The sequence below is a fragment of the Neolamprologus multifasciatus genome, chromosome 5 (assembly GCF_963576455.1).
Source record: "Neolamprologus multifasciatus chromosome 5, fNeoMul1.2, whole genome shotgun sequence".
Taxonomy (NCBI): domain Eukaryota; kingdom Metazoa; phylum Chordata; class Actinopteri; order Cichliformes; family Cichlidae; genus Neolamprologus; species Neolamprologus multifasciatus.
In genome coordinates, this window is record NC_140443.1 from 33,475,941 (window position 1) to 33,493,865 (window position 17,925).

Here is a 17,925-nt window from a genome sequence, read left to right on the forward strand (position 1 = left end):
GTGTACGAAGGCAACTGCTCAAGAACATCTTGGACGCACAACAAAGAAGCTGAGGCGCTATGCTGACATTCAGACTTGTAATATTCTGCTGTGACTTTGCATCTGCTGGATGAACAGGAACATGTCTGATTCACAGAGGCCCGGCCCCAAACCGAAACAAACAAAAGGTTCCACAAAGTCATGGTGTCGAATAACACCGGATACCTATCAAATCTTTTTCCATGCCCCCATGGGTCTGAGCTGCTGACATGTATATAAAGCAAGGGTGTGATTTAATAGTGTGGCTAAACAGTGTGTCTTTATACTGCATACCTATACTATAAGTAATATATCATTTGTTAAAGAGCCGTCTACAACATGTTTAACAGTGTAAATCAGTACAATGACTCTTTGGAACTATTAGTCTGCATCCTTAATAGTTACTCACCCTCACTCAAGCTTCTATTATGAAATCATATTGTTTTTAACACAAATTCAACTCAACCAAATGATGTGTGAGCATTTGAAGGTAATGGCTACAATAACAAAAATTGTGTCCTTCATGGGATAAATGCTATAAACCAACAGCTGCTTCACGAAAATGGAAATTAAATGTATGCGTCATTGCTGACAGAGGGACAAACACAGGGTTGTGATTTCATTTTTCAGATTTTTTAACATCTGAAAAATGAAATCAGATCTGAGTTCTGGACTTTTGGTAGAGGGAAATTGTCCCATTTATGTTTTGATCCAGGCTACAGTTTAACACTTCTGCATCTTGTTTGTCATATTTTTCTTTTCATGAGGCTCCAAATGTTTTCAGTTGGTGAAAGGCGTGAACTGCAGGCAGAAGCTCGACTCTTTTACCTACAAAGCCATACTGTTGTATGTCTTTGTCCTTGGGCAGGAGACAGTAGGGTGGATATCAGGAGGAGGATGCTGACTCTGGTCTCCACTTCCCTGACATGCCTAGGGCAAAGATGGGAAAAGTGGGTGCCTCACAGGCAATGGTGGATCAGCAGGATGGCTGTAGGACCCTATCTATCCAGCGGCCCCGCTCTGGCTCCACATACTCTGGTTCGGCGTTCTGCTGCTTTTGGCCGGGACATTGTGGGAGCTCCCAGTTCGGAAGGACATATTTGTCCCAGGCGAGCGGATCTCTGTCCTGTCCCTTCCCCACAGGGCTCTGGCAGCTGACTAGCCCCTGAGAGGGTGAAATTCCATACCCAGGGCTGCCAGCCCATGTGCTAAAGCTGCAGGAGCCCCCTGCAGATCCACCAGGGCTGCCTACTCCCTTCCTCAGGATTGTTATATTCAGGTGCGTGGTCCACAAGTGGACGAAGAGAATACAGCGGATGCCATCCTGCAGTTCCTGCAGTCCCAGCCAGAGGCGGGCCGTGGCCTCGGTTTCCCCGTGGGACGTAGGCTAGGTCCTTGACGCCCTTCAGCACCCTCCTTTGAGCTGCTGGGGGGCACTGACCTGAAGTCGCTGTCCCTGGTAACAACCTTCTGCTGGCCATACTGTCTACCAGATGGATTAGGATCGCTGCAGGTGGTTTCCAGGCACCTGGTCTCCCTGTCCCCTCCCACCTGTCCCAGTCAGTGAGCTTTGCTCGGCTCCCTTCACCAGGGGACAGCTCGGTGCTAGGCTTATGTCAGGCATCATACAGTGTTTATTTAGTCACATTGTCCCCACACTAAGATAAGAGTTTTTTGTTGCTTTTTTTGTTTCTTGTGAAAACAGTCAAGATATAAGGTTTACCTTTTACTTTAACCTGAGTTCTAAATCTAAAACCTAACTGTATTTGAAGACAGGCAAAACAGACTCAACCAGACTTAATCTTGTTTGTCTGTGAGTTTTTAATTAGACTGATTATTTCCTTCGTTCCCTGATTGCCAAGACTTGGGAGAAATATTGGCAATCAACCAAAATGACATCCTCTGATTGGTCGGGGATAAAGCTAGGGTCGACACCTTACACTTCGTATGCTAAAGATCTTCTTCACCACGAATCACCGTATCAGACTGTCTACTTCTTGACTGCTGCTGTCATTGTTAGTCCAGTGGTGCAAAAAACTTGACCTGAGTCTTATTAAATATAGTAAACAATATAATATATAACTGTATTTCATTATTTTAGTTACATAATCACAATTACCTATTTTATTACTTTTCACACAAACACATGGAAATATTCAAAGAGGCTCAACAGTAATTGGAATCATCATACAATAATAATAATAAAAAAACGCAGCTCCACCAAAACACAATGAATTTCAAGGCATTTCAATAGGGGTTAAGGATATCTGCACTGTGGCTGTGCAGCAAACATATGCACGTCCACGTTATCAACAGTGTTTCTGGTCATTTTTACTGAACAAAAGTGAACTAGATTTCTTAACAGCAATTAAATATTTTTTTTAAATGTCAAGAGGCTATTAACGTTTCTCTATGAACAAATGGACCTCGACCGCCTGTGATGCAGCTGTAATGTGTAGGCTCAGAATGATGTGTCACCACTGCCATCTTGTGGGGAAAAAGGTGTAATACAAACTTTTATTTCACTGAATATAACAATATGACATGTTTACACTATGGTGTGGCATGATCGGATGACAGATCATGATCACGGTGCAGACTGAGATAACATTTTGCAAAGGCTGAACTGTCATCACAATTAATATAAAAACTCCACAGATTAATCATCTGTCACAGAACATAAACCAAAGAGATGATTTCGTTGTTAGCTACAAGAACAGACAAACAAAAGTCAACCTAGAACATAACCTGAGTGAGACGACTACAATACTACTGCACTACACAACATTATAAAACGCAGAGAAAGTGTATTGCTGCAGGAATTAAACGTCTACAATCATCCCGTAAGTCCCACAGGATTCCTTCCTTTGCTTATAACAGCAATTCAGTAACTAGTTTAACCACAAAAAACACGGTTATTTAACACAAGTCTCATTTCATGGATGCAAAGTGTTACATTTGGCCACAAATGTGCACTATTACAGCACAGAGGAGTTTTATTACAGCTTTCTAAGTGTAATTACTACAACACATTACACTAGAAATAATTGAAGGCAAAGCTCCCACTCAGTGTTGACTGATTCAGTGCAAATGTTGTTACTGAATATTTTATTAACCAAACACTCAACTGTTTCTAGATCATATTAAATTAGAGATAAGGATTGCAGTTGTGTCATTTAGCTAAATTAAAATCTACCCTTGCTCAATAGTCGGCAAGCTACACGTAAATCAAATGAATGCAGATATGAAACCGCTATATATGCAATATAAATACATCTTCCACGTATCTTCTGTCCACAGGAATAGACACGATAGCTACAAAATAGTTCCTTCCTCAAGTATGCACTACAGTGTACAATGTAGAAGTGTTGCATACATAAAGGTATCAAGGATCAGCTCGGTAAAAAGAAAGAGCCAGCTCCTCCATTGTGCATCTGTGTGCTGACATGTGGGGCTCAGTGCCAGTTACGCCCAGCAGGGGGCAGTCTTATCCGATACATTACATCAGGCAGCCAGACTTGCACTCATTTCTCAGTGTTTGTGATGGTTCTTAAATATTGCACTACAGTCACAACGGGTGTTCGGGAAGGAGGAAGTGGAATCACGGCTCATCTGCGATCATCCGCGATCATCTGGGCGTCAGTCACTACAGGCTACAGATACTCTTCTTCTTTAATGTAGAGGATCTCGTGTGCCGAGCTGGGAACCTGAAAGAAAAGACTGGCCGTCAAAGGCTGAAGAGATGTCTCCATAGAAACTAAATCCAGATATATGAAATAAATTAAAATACACATTTGGTCCTTGACTTCAATGTAATAATTTACTTTTCTTCCCATTCTTAGTAAATATGTACAGCATTTTAATGTAATATGATCTTTTTGGATGTGTCCAATATTGTCTGTCACGTGGATGAACCATTCGCACTTTCAGGTAATTGGTAGCTAAACAGAAACAATGTTTAGCTAAGGCTCAGCTTGCACTTACAAAACTGGGAAAGAGACATTTTATACACAAAACCTCTCCAACAGTTTTACACAGTGCTCCATTTTTCTATGTACAGGCTGACTTTCTTAAACCACTCGAATCTGTCATCAATGACTGACAGCGTCTGGAAACGTGTGAATGAATTAATCTATAGACTGGTCCAAAATTTCAACACAGCAATAAAACCCTCAGTTTTTAGCGCTAGTAGCTAAAAACAAAAGACTATAAATGAAGAAAAATAAACAAAAACTAGCTAAGACATGTGCCGCTGCTTTAATGAGCTGAGTCAGCCAGTCTAAGGAGTATTTATTGCTTATTTCTGTGACTGTGTATGAAGCACTTGTGCTGTTGTGTTGTTTCATTGTCAATCTCTTCATCTATTAACTGAATTGGAAGCATACATTTAAATCTAAACCTTCAGTACGTAGAAGAGGACAGGACTTTACATGGACTTTACATAAATAAAGTCTTTTTGACTTTGACTGAAGCTCCTCATCAGATTTGGTGATACATGGACTGTTGAAACAGTTGAAAGCATATATGATGCTGGCCTGAACTTTGTGTATGTGCTGCTACTGAAGCATCGCTCGTTCTTGCCAGCAGATGGTGCAGCTTGGACTGCAGGTATGAAAGTGCTGATGATGTGGCTCTGCTGTTGCCGGCCTGCCTTCACTGACATAATGTGCCCCTTTTTTCCATTTAGTGATGCTATGTTTATGAAATGTACTCTTCCCAGATCCTATCTCCTCCATGCAGGATTTAATCAAATGGTCAAAACTGATCAATGTCTTTAACTACCATGCCATTCTGAGTCTAACCTTCTCCAAGCGTAACCTGGAAACTGGGCAAACATAGAAATAGATACGACTGTGTTGACTATAAATTTGTTATTGACTGCTACCTGACCCTCCTCCTCCCTCACCTGAAATAAACTTACTACCTTCAGCGGACATGTCCGCTCCTCCTAGCCTGCTGGTAGCACGGCCCACTTCAGTGTTGACAGGCTATCACTCGTGAATTGGAGCTGCTTTTACAGAGCAGGTTACTGCTGAGGACCACAGACTGGTGACAAAGCAAGAGATGGACTTATTTTAAAGGTAAATAGTTAGAAGTAATACTCTGGCCTTTTTCCAGATCGGACTCAGCCTTCCAATGGGGCTGGCGGGAGCGTGACTGCACATGCATGTCAGTCATTTTGCGTCGATCAGTGAGTGTATTACTTTATTTAACAGTTCTATGTGTCTCGCTGTCATTTATACTTGAATACATCGAGAGTACGATTAAAAAAACTGGTTATTAAAAAAACTGTTGATGGTTTTTGTTCTGCTAAAACATCTTTTAGGTCTTTCTCTACGCAGGAAAAACACTGCACTGCTGTTTAATTGGAAATAATTGGAAAAATGCTGAATACTGAATCTCACAATCTGCTCCACTGACAAATGGTTCCCATTAATGTGCAGTGTACATTTGCTTATTATCAGCTAATACAGTTTTCTTGCTCATATTAACAGAGGTTGAATGATTTGGAGTCTACATATATTCTCAGAGAGATTATTTAAAAGTCAAATAAATACTAGTGGTGTAATATAACACCGCTAAACTAAAACTACATTTAAATGCATGCTGCGCTTAATAGATTTGTGGTGTTTGAAAACGAAACCTTTTCCTTGTTAAATACAGAGTTAGGCCCCGGTCACACAGGCCTAGAGGTGGGTCAACCTTTTCACTACCGAGGATCCCGACCCCAAATGTGGACAAATCCTCCAATACCTCTGAGATGGTGACATCAGAGAAGAGGGGGAGGGAGGATGGAGCAGTGAAACAAAAGTAAATGGACGTTAATTAATAGATGCATCATTCGAAGTAGAGTGTTTGGAGGGCAGCCCAGCTCCTGAAATTCAGATAAATGATCTGCAGTGAAAAATGTTGGTTTTGCTTTGTTACTTTTACAGTGAAGTTCTACATGCTCTGTTTCCATCGTGTGTCAAACATCTTCAAGTTCCAAAACAGCTTGAAGAGTAAAAGGCGAGTCCGGTCTGCATCTTTCATGCAAACTACAAGTTAACACTGCAGTCTTATAACAACCAAAGCAATCAGATGAGGGATTGGATTTGGCTGGTCTCCAGGCCTCTACGGCAGTGAGCTCGTTCACTATGAACCTGATATTAAAAAGTATAATTCTGCTTTCACTATTTAAGCAGTGGAGTTCCTGCCAGGGGAGCTTTTGCTGCTGTTTGTGGATTTGAATTCAGAACCTGACACACAACAGAGACCTGCTTGTTTTTCTGTTCGCATTACTTCAAAAAAGGCTTTTTATAAAGTGCGCTTGAAGGGAAACTCCAGAGCTTTTACACATCAAAGTCTGTTTACAGGTAACAAGGAGTACTACTGCATGTGTGGAAAAACTTTGTAAAAAGTCATTTGAGGTCCCAGAGGGAGCTGCGTGAAGTCTGACAAATGTCCTCAGGTGATGCCACTGGAGAAGGAAAAGCAAAAAAAATATGGCTGCATTGTGGGTAATGTAGTCACCAAGTTTTGACAAGAAGTAGAATGCATGGAAATGCAAATAAAGATCTTTTTAACTGGATAGTTAAGTATGTTATTTTCAGCCCACTTACAGCTATTTTGTGTAAAGCAGGCTCAGATCAGCAGAGGCTCTATCTCAATGGGACAGATGTGCAGTGAGCAGGTAGTCAGACTGTTAAGGTCCTTTTCAGAACGTATTACTGCTCACTAGTCCTTCACCACAGAGTGCCGCTCGGCATGAAATCACAGCTGCTCGCTGAGGTTTAGAAACAAATAAACAGGTGAACTGTGGGTTGCTTATGAGAGACAGCATCTGTCACTATGGATACCAACAGCTGTCCTGATTGTTCAGCGGTGAGGTAATGCAACTATTCACTGGTTTACTCTACAGACTATACATAACCCTTCCACTTATACTAAGTCCACGTGTACCTGGTTGACTCCTCCCACTACCAGGAGGCGGTCTCTGATGACGATAGAAGAAGCGGAACATCTGGGGAAGTTCATCGGAGCCAACCTTTCCCACTTCTTCTTCTGAGCATGAAAGGCCTCCACAGTGTCTAGTGCTGAAGGCTCATGACCTAAAGAATGGAGAAGACCAGCTCAGCGAATAATCTCTATGCTTTATTCTAGTCCTCTACACATCCAGTTTACAAAGCTAAGACTAAAATGTATTTAGTCTGCAACCCACGTCCAACCCAACATGTCCTTTCATTCTGTTTCTGACTGAATGTCTTATCTGTGTCACTGATGGCTGCTCTGTACTGTATTGGGATCTTCTTACTGCCGTCCTGGTATTTGGCCCACAAGAGAGCCATGCCAGTGTAAATTACAGTATACATTACTGCAAATGCTAATACTAATACTAATCATCTCTTGATTGTTACAGTAAAATGTATCAAATGTTTGAACTTGCTTGTGAGGCCTTGTTATACTTGCTGGTGTGCAGGAGATTTCTCAGGGGGAAACTCATGTTTACAGAGAAGTTTCAGGATTTTGCTTAGTTAACAAAACTGCCACTGATAATTTATTCAGACTATCTAAAGCCCAGCAATCCAAAGTGTTCAGGCAGTAAAAAGTGATTACAAATCATCAAGTCCTTGTGTGTAGGTTTTTCAATCAAGCTGATCAGCAGAAATTCGTTTGCAGTTCATCTCTCTTACCAAGTCCTCCTGCGACCACCATCCGTCCACGCAGGAAGGCAGCAGCAAAGTCAGCTCTCTTTGTTTTCATCGCCACTGTCTCCTCTGACTTCAGCCAGGTGCCTGAAAAAAGGGAAAGGATAACAAGCGACAGCTGGGGTGAGCATGTTTGTGTGTGTGCACAAGCTTATAAAGTAGATGAGGTGAAGTCTGGTGGCACCGTAATCCACCTTCAGCGAGATAGGATGCTGCTGAGTTTTCAGAGGATGACCTACCCAAACAGGTCACCCACAAGGCAGCTGCAGCCAGGACAAGGATCGCACACACACAGGCAAGGACAGAAAAAGGTTATAACGAATTCAAAGTACAGGAAGGGAGAAAAGGAGGGTCAAAATAATGCTGGGAGGGAGTCTAGTTGAATGTGTGTTAGGACACTGAAAAAGTCAAAAAGAAAAAACATTTATCATTTGGGCTGACGCTGCCGGAAACATTGTCTCAGATTTTGAGAATACTCCTTTAGGGAACCACATGCAGTAATTCAAAGCTCCAACATCCACTCGACAGCAACCTGTCATATCATCATATTTCACTGCAGAGTTTGTAAGGTATGTTGCCAAGCTTTCAAGTTGCTGGGAGACTTCGTTCTGCTTCAGTCCTCAGTGCATCTAGGAGGCCTTATCGGGCTGTAGCTCAGGAGGTTGGTGGAGCAGGTCATCTGCTGATTGGAACATTGGTGGGTCCATCCCTAGCTCCCTGCCTGTATGCCAAATATCCTTGGGAAAGAAACTAACTCCAAGTTGCTCTCCAATGCTTCCATCGGAGTATGAATGTTAGTCAGAAAGCACTGAAAACAGTGATATGGCATGCAGTGAGTAGAAAATTGCTATATAAGAATCAGTCCATTTACCATCTACACATATATTTATAATTGTGGTTGGTATGGTCTGAATTAGGGATGGGTATCATTTAGGTTTTATCCGATACCGGTGCCAAACCGGTACTTTTGAAATGGTGCCGGTGCTTAAACGGTGCTCAAACCGGTGCTTAAAGAATGGAGAACACAAAATTGGTCCAAAAACCTCTCATGTTCAGCTGTTTTTTGTAAAAAGAAAACAATGTTAGCCTTTTCTGCAGCTATGGGGCATATATGGTATCACTTTTGGTTGGAAGCAGTGCTTAAACAATGGAAAAAACACAAACCTTGTCCAAAAACCTCTCATGTTTAACTGTTTTCCACTTTTTCTTTGGTCATTTTAGCCTTTTTGGCCAGGGTGAAGGGAGTATCTGCCATCAAACAAGAAGACAGCCGCATGTAGCTATGATGATGTTTGCTAGTTCACCTTACATGCATTAATGTAATAACGTGGTTAGCCTACACAACGTAAATTACACACGAACAACATTAAGCTAGTCACGCAGAGAAGAACGGCTGCTGCATCATCATCCGTCATCATTTCTGCTACACTGGCAGAGCTAGGGGCCAGGACTCTCCTCTTCGGGTTTTTGGTGGATGTTGCTAATTCCGGGTCGATAACAGGCACCACACCTCCAGTAGATGTGCTCGGTGTGAGGTCTTGCAGCAAGCTATCAAATACGGCGCATTTCTCGGCTTTAAAAAACCCCCGCTATGTGTCGCCAGGTGTTTCATCGGATTTGAGGTGTTACCTCCTTTGACAGTATCACAGTATCAGCTTAAAGCACTTGTTGCAGGCTGCTGAGTTTGCATCTCTTGCTGTGAAGTACAGCCAGACTTTTGACCGCTTCGCCTTGGGCATTTTTAATCTGTAGCTCTGCTCTAAAAGAACGTACGTACCTGGACCCGCCTACTATCCTCGGAAACGTAAAATGATTGGCTAGAAACTAAAGTGTATCACAGCTCAGGAAAATAAAGCACCGAAATGTGCGCTGCTTTTCGGTCTGGTTACTACCGTTTATGTCAGAACCGGTGCCATCATGGCGCTGAATACCGGTACCCATCCCTAGTCTGAATGTATACAAACTATTCAGACCATTTAACCAGATCCTTTTAAAATTTAACACTTATTACTTATGTAACAAAATTAGATGTAATCAAATGACTTAAAGTCAGCATTTTGGACACATTTCTTTTGTGTGTCAATAACACCACTGCATTCAAAACTGAAGCCTCACTGCTGGGAATTGAACGCAGGTGCAGGGTTAATTGAGCGCTAATTCCTATCCACCATCAAACAGCTATTGGCAGCTTTAATCCTAAAATATTGGTAACAACATTAAAATCATCAGACAGGTCACAGGTGGGAAAGACTTTATAATTTAATCTCCTTAATCACCAAAACGTAAGACGGACAGTGTTTTCTTCAGTGCTGTCTGATGTGGTTGGCACGTGGAAGTGACATCTGCGGCACTCACGATGATAAAATGTGTAGTTGATAGTAACAGGAAATGGAAATTCAGCCATGAAAACAATCTTTCTCTTTCCCCAACAGATTCTGCAAAAACTTCTCATTTTACTTTCAGGCTTTGTTGCTGCCAAGCTTTGTTTATCTGAAGAAAACCCAGACAGGAGAAAACCGTGACAGAGGAAGACAGATAACTTCATTAGGGAGTGAAGGAAAGCGAGGGAGAATTAAAAAGATAGAGACAGAACAGGAGAGAAAAGGAATGTCTTACACTTTATCTTTGTCTATCTCACCTTTCTTCTCTCTCTGCTTTTTCTTTGCACTTGTTTTTTTCCCCATTCTTTACCTTCTCTCCCACATTGCCCTGTTTCTACCATTTTTCTTTCTCCTTTCTCTCTCTCTCCCTTTCTTCCTACTCAATCTTTTTAAGAGGTAGAGACAAGGTCGAGAGCGACAAACAGAGGTAGAGAATGAAAACGAGATAAGAAGCCAGATGGCGAGTCTTGCTGTGTGTTGCAGCAGTGTGTAATGAAGAGCCGTGCTTCTCTTTCCAACCTGGTTAAGTTAAACTAAAGGGAACAGAGCAGAGATCACAGCTGGCCGTCCACTCTGTTCTGTTTTCTCCATAGCAAAAAAAACCTGTCTTGGTGTTGAACATCATCTGTGCAATTCAAAAAATCCCAGAAGTTATTTATAGTCAGGAATCAGGTTAGACCACCAGAACATGGTTGTAATGTTGAATAATGTGATGCATAATAAGCAGACAAACAATGTTACTTTAGCTTCTTTATGCCGCTTATTATCAAATTGCTTGTTAAAAAATGTTCACACACAATCACAGCTTTAAGGCTGTATGTGAGTCATTTCATAACACTAATGTCCAACAGACTTGGATCAGATGTTAATGGAGCTTTAGTGTTCCAGCTCTACAGTACAAAGTCAGTGCAAATTTCAATAGCCTGACTGAGCTTTCTTGCTGAAACCATTGATACTCAGGTACTAATCACGACTAAAAACAGCTACTGGATTAAATACTTATTTGCAACAGTATTGATATCAAGAGTGGCGCCTCTGCCTCCTCCAGCTGACATACAAACACATAAACAGTAGCTAGCAATTACTGACAGTCACACTAGCAATCTATTATTATTAAAGTTATACGATTAATAGACAGTGTTCATTAAACAGGATAATACAGTTATATGTGTCTACAGTGTGATTGAGGCAGGAAAAACTCTCCCAGCCACTAACGACAGCCTTACCAACTCTACTTGATCAGCAATGAGACGTGACGAGCGCGGGACAACCTCTGACAACCTCACAATTAGGGATGGGTATCGTTTAGGTTTTATCTGATACCGGTGCCAAACCGGTACTTTTAAAACGGTGACGGTGCTTAAACGGTGCTCACACCGGTGCTTAAAGAATGGAGAACACAAAATTGGTCCAAAAACATCTCATGTTCAGCTGTTTTTTTGTAAAAAGATAACAATGTTAGCCTTTTCTGCAGCTATAGGGGATTTATGGTATCACTCTTGGCTGGAAGCAGTGCTTAATCAATGGAAAAAACACAAACTTTGTCCAAAAACCTCTCATGTTTAGCTGTTTTCCACTTTTTCTTTGGTCATTTTAGCCTTTTTGGCCAGGGTGAAGGGAGTATCTGCCATCAAACAAGAAGACAGCCGCATGTAGCTATGATGATGTTTGCTAGTTCACCTTACATGCATTAATTTAATAACGTGGTTAGCCTACTAAGCTACTCACGCAGAGAAAGCTGCTGCTGCATCATCATCCGTCATCATTTCTGCTACACTGGCAGGGCTAGGGGCCAGGACTCTCCTCTTCGGGTTTTTGGGGGATGTTGCTAACTCCGGGTCCGATAACAGGCAACCCACCCGCATCGATGCGCTGGTGTGAGGTCTTGCAGCAAGCTATCAAATACGGCGCATTTTTCGGCTTTTAAAAAAAACGCTATCCGTCGCCAGGTGTTTCATCGGATTTGAGGTGTTACCTCCTTTGACAGTATCACAGTATCAGCTTAAAGCACTTGTTGCAGGCTGCTGAGTTTGCATATTTTGCTGTGAAGTACAGCCAGACTTTTGACCGCTTCGCCTTGGGCATTTTTAATCTGTAGCTCTGCTCTAAAAGAACGTATGTACATGGACCCGCCTACTATCCGGAAACGTAAAATGATTGGCTAGAATCTAAAGTGTATCATTCCATACCAGTTGGTGGCGGTAATGCACCTTTCAGTTGTTTGCCAACCGCCAATATAAATGTAAAGAAGAAGAAAGTGTATCACAGCTCAGGAAAAAAAAGCACCGAAATAAAGCACCGAAATGTGCGCTGCTTTTCGGTCTGGTTACTACCGTTTATGTCAGAACCGGTGCCATCATGGCACCGGATACCGGTACCCATCCCTACTCACAATATTGTTTTTTCAACTTGTTGTTATTTTATTTTATTCTTTTGGGCTGTACTTATGTTACTGTATTTTTTGGCACTATGTCAGACAACTTAAGTACAGTCCTGTGACTGACATTCTTGTTATTGGTGGTTTGGCTGTATTCAGGAGGTCGAGCAGGTCATCCAGTGATTGTTGGTGGTTTGATTCCTGGCTGCTCTGTGGCAGCATGCCAGATAATCCTCAGGCAAGAAACTAACCCAAAGTTGCTCTTCGATCATTGAAGTGTGAACGTTAGATCGACAACACTTAAATAAAAAAGTGCTTGTATGATTGGCTGAACGAGGCATGGTGTAAAAAGTGCTTTGAGTCCTCCACGAAAGTAGAAAAATGCCATATAACATCCAGACCAGTTACTATTTTTATCTTTGTATTAAGAAAAAAACATTCTTCCCCTGTGGTGTCAAAATGGCATCAAGTAGTCTAAGTGTTGGTACTGGGTTTGATATTCTAGTATTGTACCAACCCTCCCAGTGCAAAGACATCTGAAGCAGATTATTTCCTGCTGTTTGCTGCATGTGAGAAAGGACAGTTGTGGAAAATATCCTCTAATTGTCTAATCCTATAATTGTCCAAAGCAATATCTAAAAACTGCTTGATTTTTGCATTGTGAAAGATTCTGGATGTATGCTCTGAATCATCGACATTTAAGCTGCAGCAACAGAGTCTTTTGATTAAACTAAACCTTAAGAAGATTAGTTATTTTGGTGATTGATGGTAATTTAGTCCAGTAATACTGGGTCGTTTCTGTAGGATGTATTTTGAAATATTATATAACAAAAGTGCTATATGACAGCAAAACAATCTCATGTAGTGATATGTGAATCTTCTTTACAAAACTTGGGCTAATTTCAATTAATGGCCAAAGGAAAAGAAAACGAGCCACTACAGAGCACAGTGCATTTCCTGTGTCTGCTTTTTATTTTTTAGCGGTTGAATAAAAATATCTCTCGTCACTGCACTACATCGTCTGTTAAAGACTTCATCACAAAAGGGCAGTTCTATAACCTCGTCTTTGGTGTTTTCTTCTATATTTGTATTCATAAAAACAGGCATCAATGTAGAAAGAATTCAGACAGTAATAGCTGATTTTCAAAGAGTGCTTACAGTGTTGCAGGCTGGGTTTTTGTCTTTAAATTACAGCTGTGTCAACACATCCTTCTACAGACTTGCGGTTCAATCCTTTGAGACTGCAACTGCAGGCCTCGTTCCTATTTGCTTTGGAGGGATTACACAAGTCTTCACGCCAAGATTTTCTTTGTAGGATGTGGGGAAAACACCAGCATGCATTATTCTCCTCTGGTGGGAGACTGCAGAGGAGAATAAAGAGGCGAGAACGAGAGAGAAAACACAGAGAGAGGATTTCAGATAGAGAGAGAGCGAGACAATGGAACGAAGGAGATGAAGCGATTCTCTGAAGACTGGGCTTTGTAGTCTGTGTGGTGGTAATTTCGTCTGTGGCTCTCCTCTGTAATTGTCCCTCATGATTAAAACTAGAAAGGGATGGTGATTGGTTCTCGCTCTTTGATAGCTTGCGTGTGTCACGTTTGAAATCTTACAGACTGCTGACCGCAGAGATGATCCTTTTGGACAGAATGTATCTCACTATGATGTTCTGTCATTTCTAATAATTACAAGCTGGTCTAAGAAGCCAGTCCACTTTTGCTCTATTCTCATTTCTGCTTCATTCCATCTGCTTTGTTATGTTTTAGTCCCTTCTGTTTTTTTAAATTGTCTCAAGCGGGACATAAATCACAGTCACAACATGGGAGTTCGTTTGTAAGTAGGTCTCGGGGGACTGCATCATTTGTGGTTATTGTTCATGTTGCCTGAGCTGTACGAGCTTTAGCAGAACAAAGGAAAGTGCTGCTTTGTTAGATGCAGTAAAAGCAGCAGAATTCAATATTGCAGCTGAAGGTTTGTAACAGAAAAGCAACTGAATTTGAAATTTTCAATCGCACTGAAACACCAGCTGAGGTTTATCTGTAGCTCACAGCTCTTGTGCTTACTGAAGATTTAAACTTTTACCATTGGTGAAGACTCAAGCACAAATCTCGACTTATTATTATTTGGTTAATTTAGGAAGAATCAAGAGGTTTATTGTCATGTATGCCGCACAGCAGTGGTGCTTAGCAATGACATTTTTACTTTATGAGTTCCCCACATACAAATAAATGAAAATAAATAACTAAACTAAACAAAAAATAAAATAAAATTCAATACAAAATACTATAAACACAAGGCTAGAGTGTAGTCAGAATATAAATTTCAATTAGTATGCAAACTACTTTAATTCAAAGACATTCAGAATGTTTTAGCGTTGTTATATAAACTGTATTATTTAATAACATTTTATAAGTGACAGTAGGAATCAAACAAACATAGAAAAAGGTGTAGGCCACACCTACTACTACTAGAAATATTAATCTCATTTCAGTGCTCTTTTTATGTCCTCTTTTCTGTCTCCTTCCACCGTCTCTCCTCACCGTTCTAACTGACCCACGGCAGATGGCTGAGCCTCCCTGACCTTGGTTCAGTTCCTTTTAAATGAGAGTTCTTCCTCCCCACCATTGCCAAGTAAACAGGCACCTTACAAAGTTGTTGTCAACTGATGTGATATAAATAAAGCTGAAGCTGAAAAGCTGATTGGATGGTTCATATGCAAGCTGAGAAGCCCACAGATGTTGTTTTTCCACCCAAAGTAACTTTTTCCCTGCAGTGAAGATCCGTAAAGATTAGACAAATTAGTCAACTGACGTAGTGACAACTGTGTTTACTAGCAGGATTATAAAAACATAACAACCACATTAAATCTGTCTGCATCTCTTTTTCTGTTCTCCGATTTCATCACTTTGTTTTTGTTAACATCACTCTCTCTCTCTGTTCACTTTCTAGCTTGCTTAACCACCGACACTCATCTCTCTCTTTTATTTTCACTCACTCTCTTTCTCTAAAGCTAAATCTCTCGGGATTTCACCAAAGTCATATTAAGCAAAAAAACAAGAAAGATGACTCGAGTCATCCAGCACAACAACACTATTGATTTACCACCGGGCAACAAACTGTTTTGAAAGCTCAGTCGCTGCGAACCATGTAGTTCTACATCGTCCAAAGTAGGGAGACATGAGATTCAGGTTGGTACTGTTAATGTTCCTTGTGTTGAACTGAAGTCATTCTTTTCCTTTGGAGAGCCACTGTTAATAGGGACCGACGCTGGAGCTCACTGGGAATGCACAGCAGGAGAAGCACTACCACATCCTGCTGCAGTTCTAGATCGTAACGTTGGGGTCCATCTATAGTATAAAGAACGTACTGGAGAGGCATCTGCTCATCATTCTGTTAAAATGTATTGCTTATTAATAGAGGTGGGAATCACCATACAGCCCACGATACGATATTATCACAATACTTAACGCACGATACGATATTATTGCAATTTTTAAAAATATTTTGCAATATTCAGATTCTGTACATAAAGGTAAACTTTATCCATCCATTCGCTTCTGCTTCTCCTTTTCAGGGTCGCGGGGCGCTGGAGCCTATCTCAGCTGTCATAGGGCGAGAGGCGGGGTACATCCTGGACAGGTCGCCAGTCTGTCGCAGGGCCAACACACAGAGACAGACAACCATTCGCACTCTCATTCACTCGCACATTCACACCTAGTGGCAATTTGGATTATCCAATGAACCTATCCCCACAAACTGCATGTCTTTGGACGGTGGGAGGAAGCCGGAGTACCCAGAGGGAACCCACGCAAACACGGGGAGAACATGCAAAGTCCACACAGAAAGACCCCGGCCTGATGGTGGAATTGAACTCAGGACCTTCTTGCTGTGCGGCAACAGTGCTAACCACCGTGCTGGTAAACCTTATCAATATTCATTTTATCTAACATCAAAGTCTCACACTCAGTCTTTCTCTCATTTCAGTTTTATTGTTGACAAACTGAACGGTTTGTATTACAGTCTAGTCCAACTTAACTGAACGCAACCATCTGGTACAATTACAGCTATTCTGAACTATGCAGTTTATGAAAACTATGCAGCCCCTTCAGCAACTGAAGAATTTGAAAGTAAATTAAAGCAAAATATAATTTTACATTAAATAAAAAAGTTTTAAACTTAATTAAAATAAAACATGTCTTAAATTAAAATAAGTAAACTGTCATGTTTATTGCTGCCACAAAAAAGTTAAACACATTTGGACAGTGAAGGAATGTCAGGATTCTTGCTCAGAAAAAGGATCAACATGCTCTGAAGTCATGTTCCGGTAGAACTTTTTTTGTAACAAAATATCGATTTCTGCTGTCCCTGTATCGATACATTATTAGCAAACAAAATATCACGATACTACACAGTATCGATTTCCCCCCCCACCCCTACTTATTAATAGGTTTTAAAAACATGTTAGCCTCACTGGGTTGCACAGTGGTTAAGACTGTTGCCTCACAGCAAGAGAGCCCTAAAGGCAAAATGGGGTCCAGGTTCGTATTAGCAGCTGATGACAGGAGGGTGACTGGAATTCTTTGGGAAATTGTCTTGTTTCTGTAAGGTATCTGGATATTTTTTAATTGCATCTTGGAATGGATGTTTAACCAATCATCCTCAAGAGTTAGTCTCAGAGTTTGTCACCTTTAGTTTAGCGTATCTTTGCACAAATCATTTATTTGAACAATTCTGTTTTATAGAGCTGCTATTAAACGATCTCCGATAGCTCGCCATCATCAGCTGCACCTCACCTCAGCACATCTCTGCTGAAGTTCAAACACCAGCAGCTCTGCAGCCAAGTATCACCTCACAAGCAGGGATTGTAAGAATGCTACATAAACTTAAGTTAGAGGATATTTTTCAAGTTGAATTCCATGAAAAATTGCTCCAGTAGCTCCAGGACTCTTGCAAAATATTTAAACAGCTTTTTGTCCAGTTTCTAAGACATGAGCCTAGGCCTTTACCCTTAACAACACTGTTAAAGTGACATGAACTGAATTTTCTTTGTGTGGTGCACAGCACTGAAATCAACTACTTTGGAAACTAAACAAAAAAACATGAAAAAACCTAAACTTTGAAAAATAAACTGTCCATATCAGGACTTACCACTTGAAGAAAGTGGGAAAAATATTTCCTGAGTAATTTGGGTGCAACATTACTCAGGCAGCATGGTTGCCTCACAGCAAGAGGGTCCTGAGTTCAACTCCACCATCAGGACGGGTCTTTTTGTGTGGAGTTTGCATGTTCTCCCCATATTTGCATGGATTCTCTCCAGGTGCTCCAGCTTCCTCGCACAGTCCAAAGACATGCAGTTAGTGGGGATAGGTTCATTGGAAACTCTAAATTGCCCATAGGTGTGAATGTGAGTGCGAATGGTCGTCTATGTGTCAGACTGGTGACCTGTCCATTGTATACCCTCCCT

General features: G+C 41.2%; 1 protein-coding gene across 6 annotated transcripts in view; it reads right to left on the bottom strand.

Annotated features, from left to right (window-relative positions):
- Positions 1-733: 733 nt before the first annotated feature.
- The window catches only part of klhdc8a (kelch domain containing 8A), a 65,809-nt gene continuing 48,617 nt past the window's right edge, over positions 734-17,925 (bottom strand). For 4 of the 6 annotated variants that reach the window (XM_085159579.1, XM_085159578.1, XM_085159574.1 and 1 more), the window contains 3 exons: positions 7,692-7,793; positions 6,961-7,109; positions 734-6,784 (listed from right to left, as the gene is read on the bottom strand). In XM_085159579.1, the coding sequence (XP_085015705.1) occupies positions 6,716-6,784; positions 6,961-7,109; positions 7,692-7,793 (320 nt within the window). In that variant the 3' untranslated portion in view covers positions 734-6,715. The remainder of the gene's footprint in view (positions 6,785-6,960; positions 7,110-7,691; positions 7,794-17,925) is intronic. The other 2 variants (XR_014874105.1, XM_085159576.1) reach the window with 2 other exon arrangements.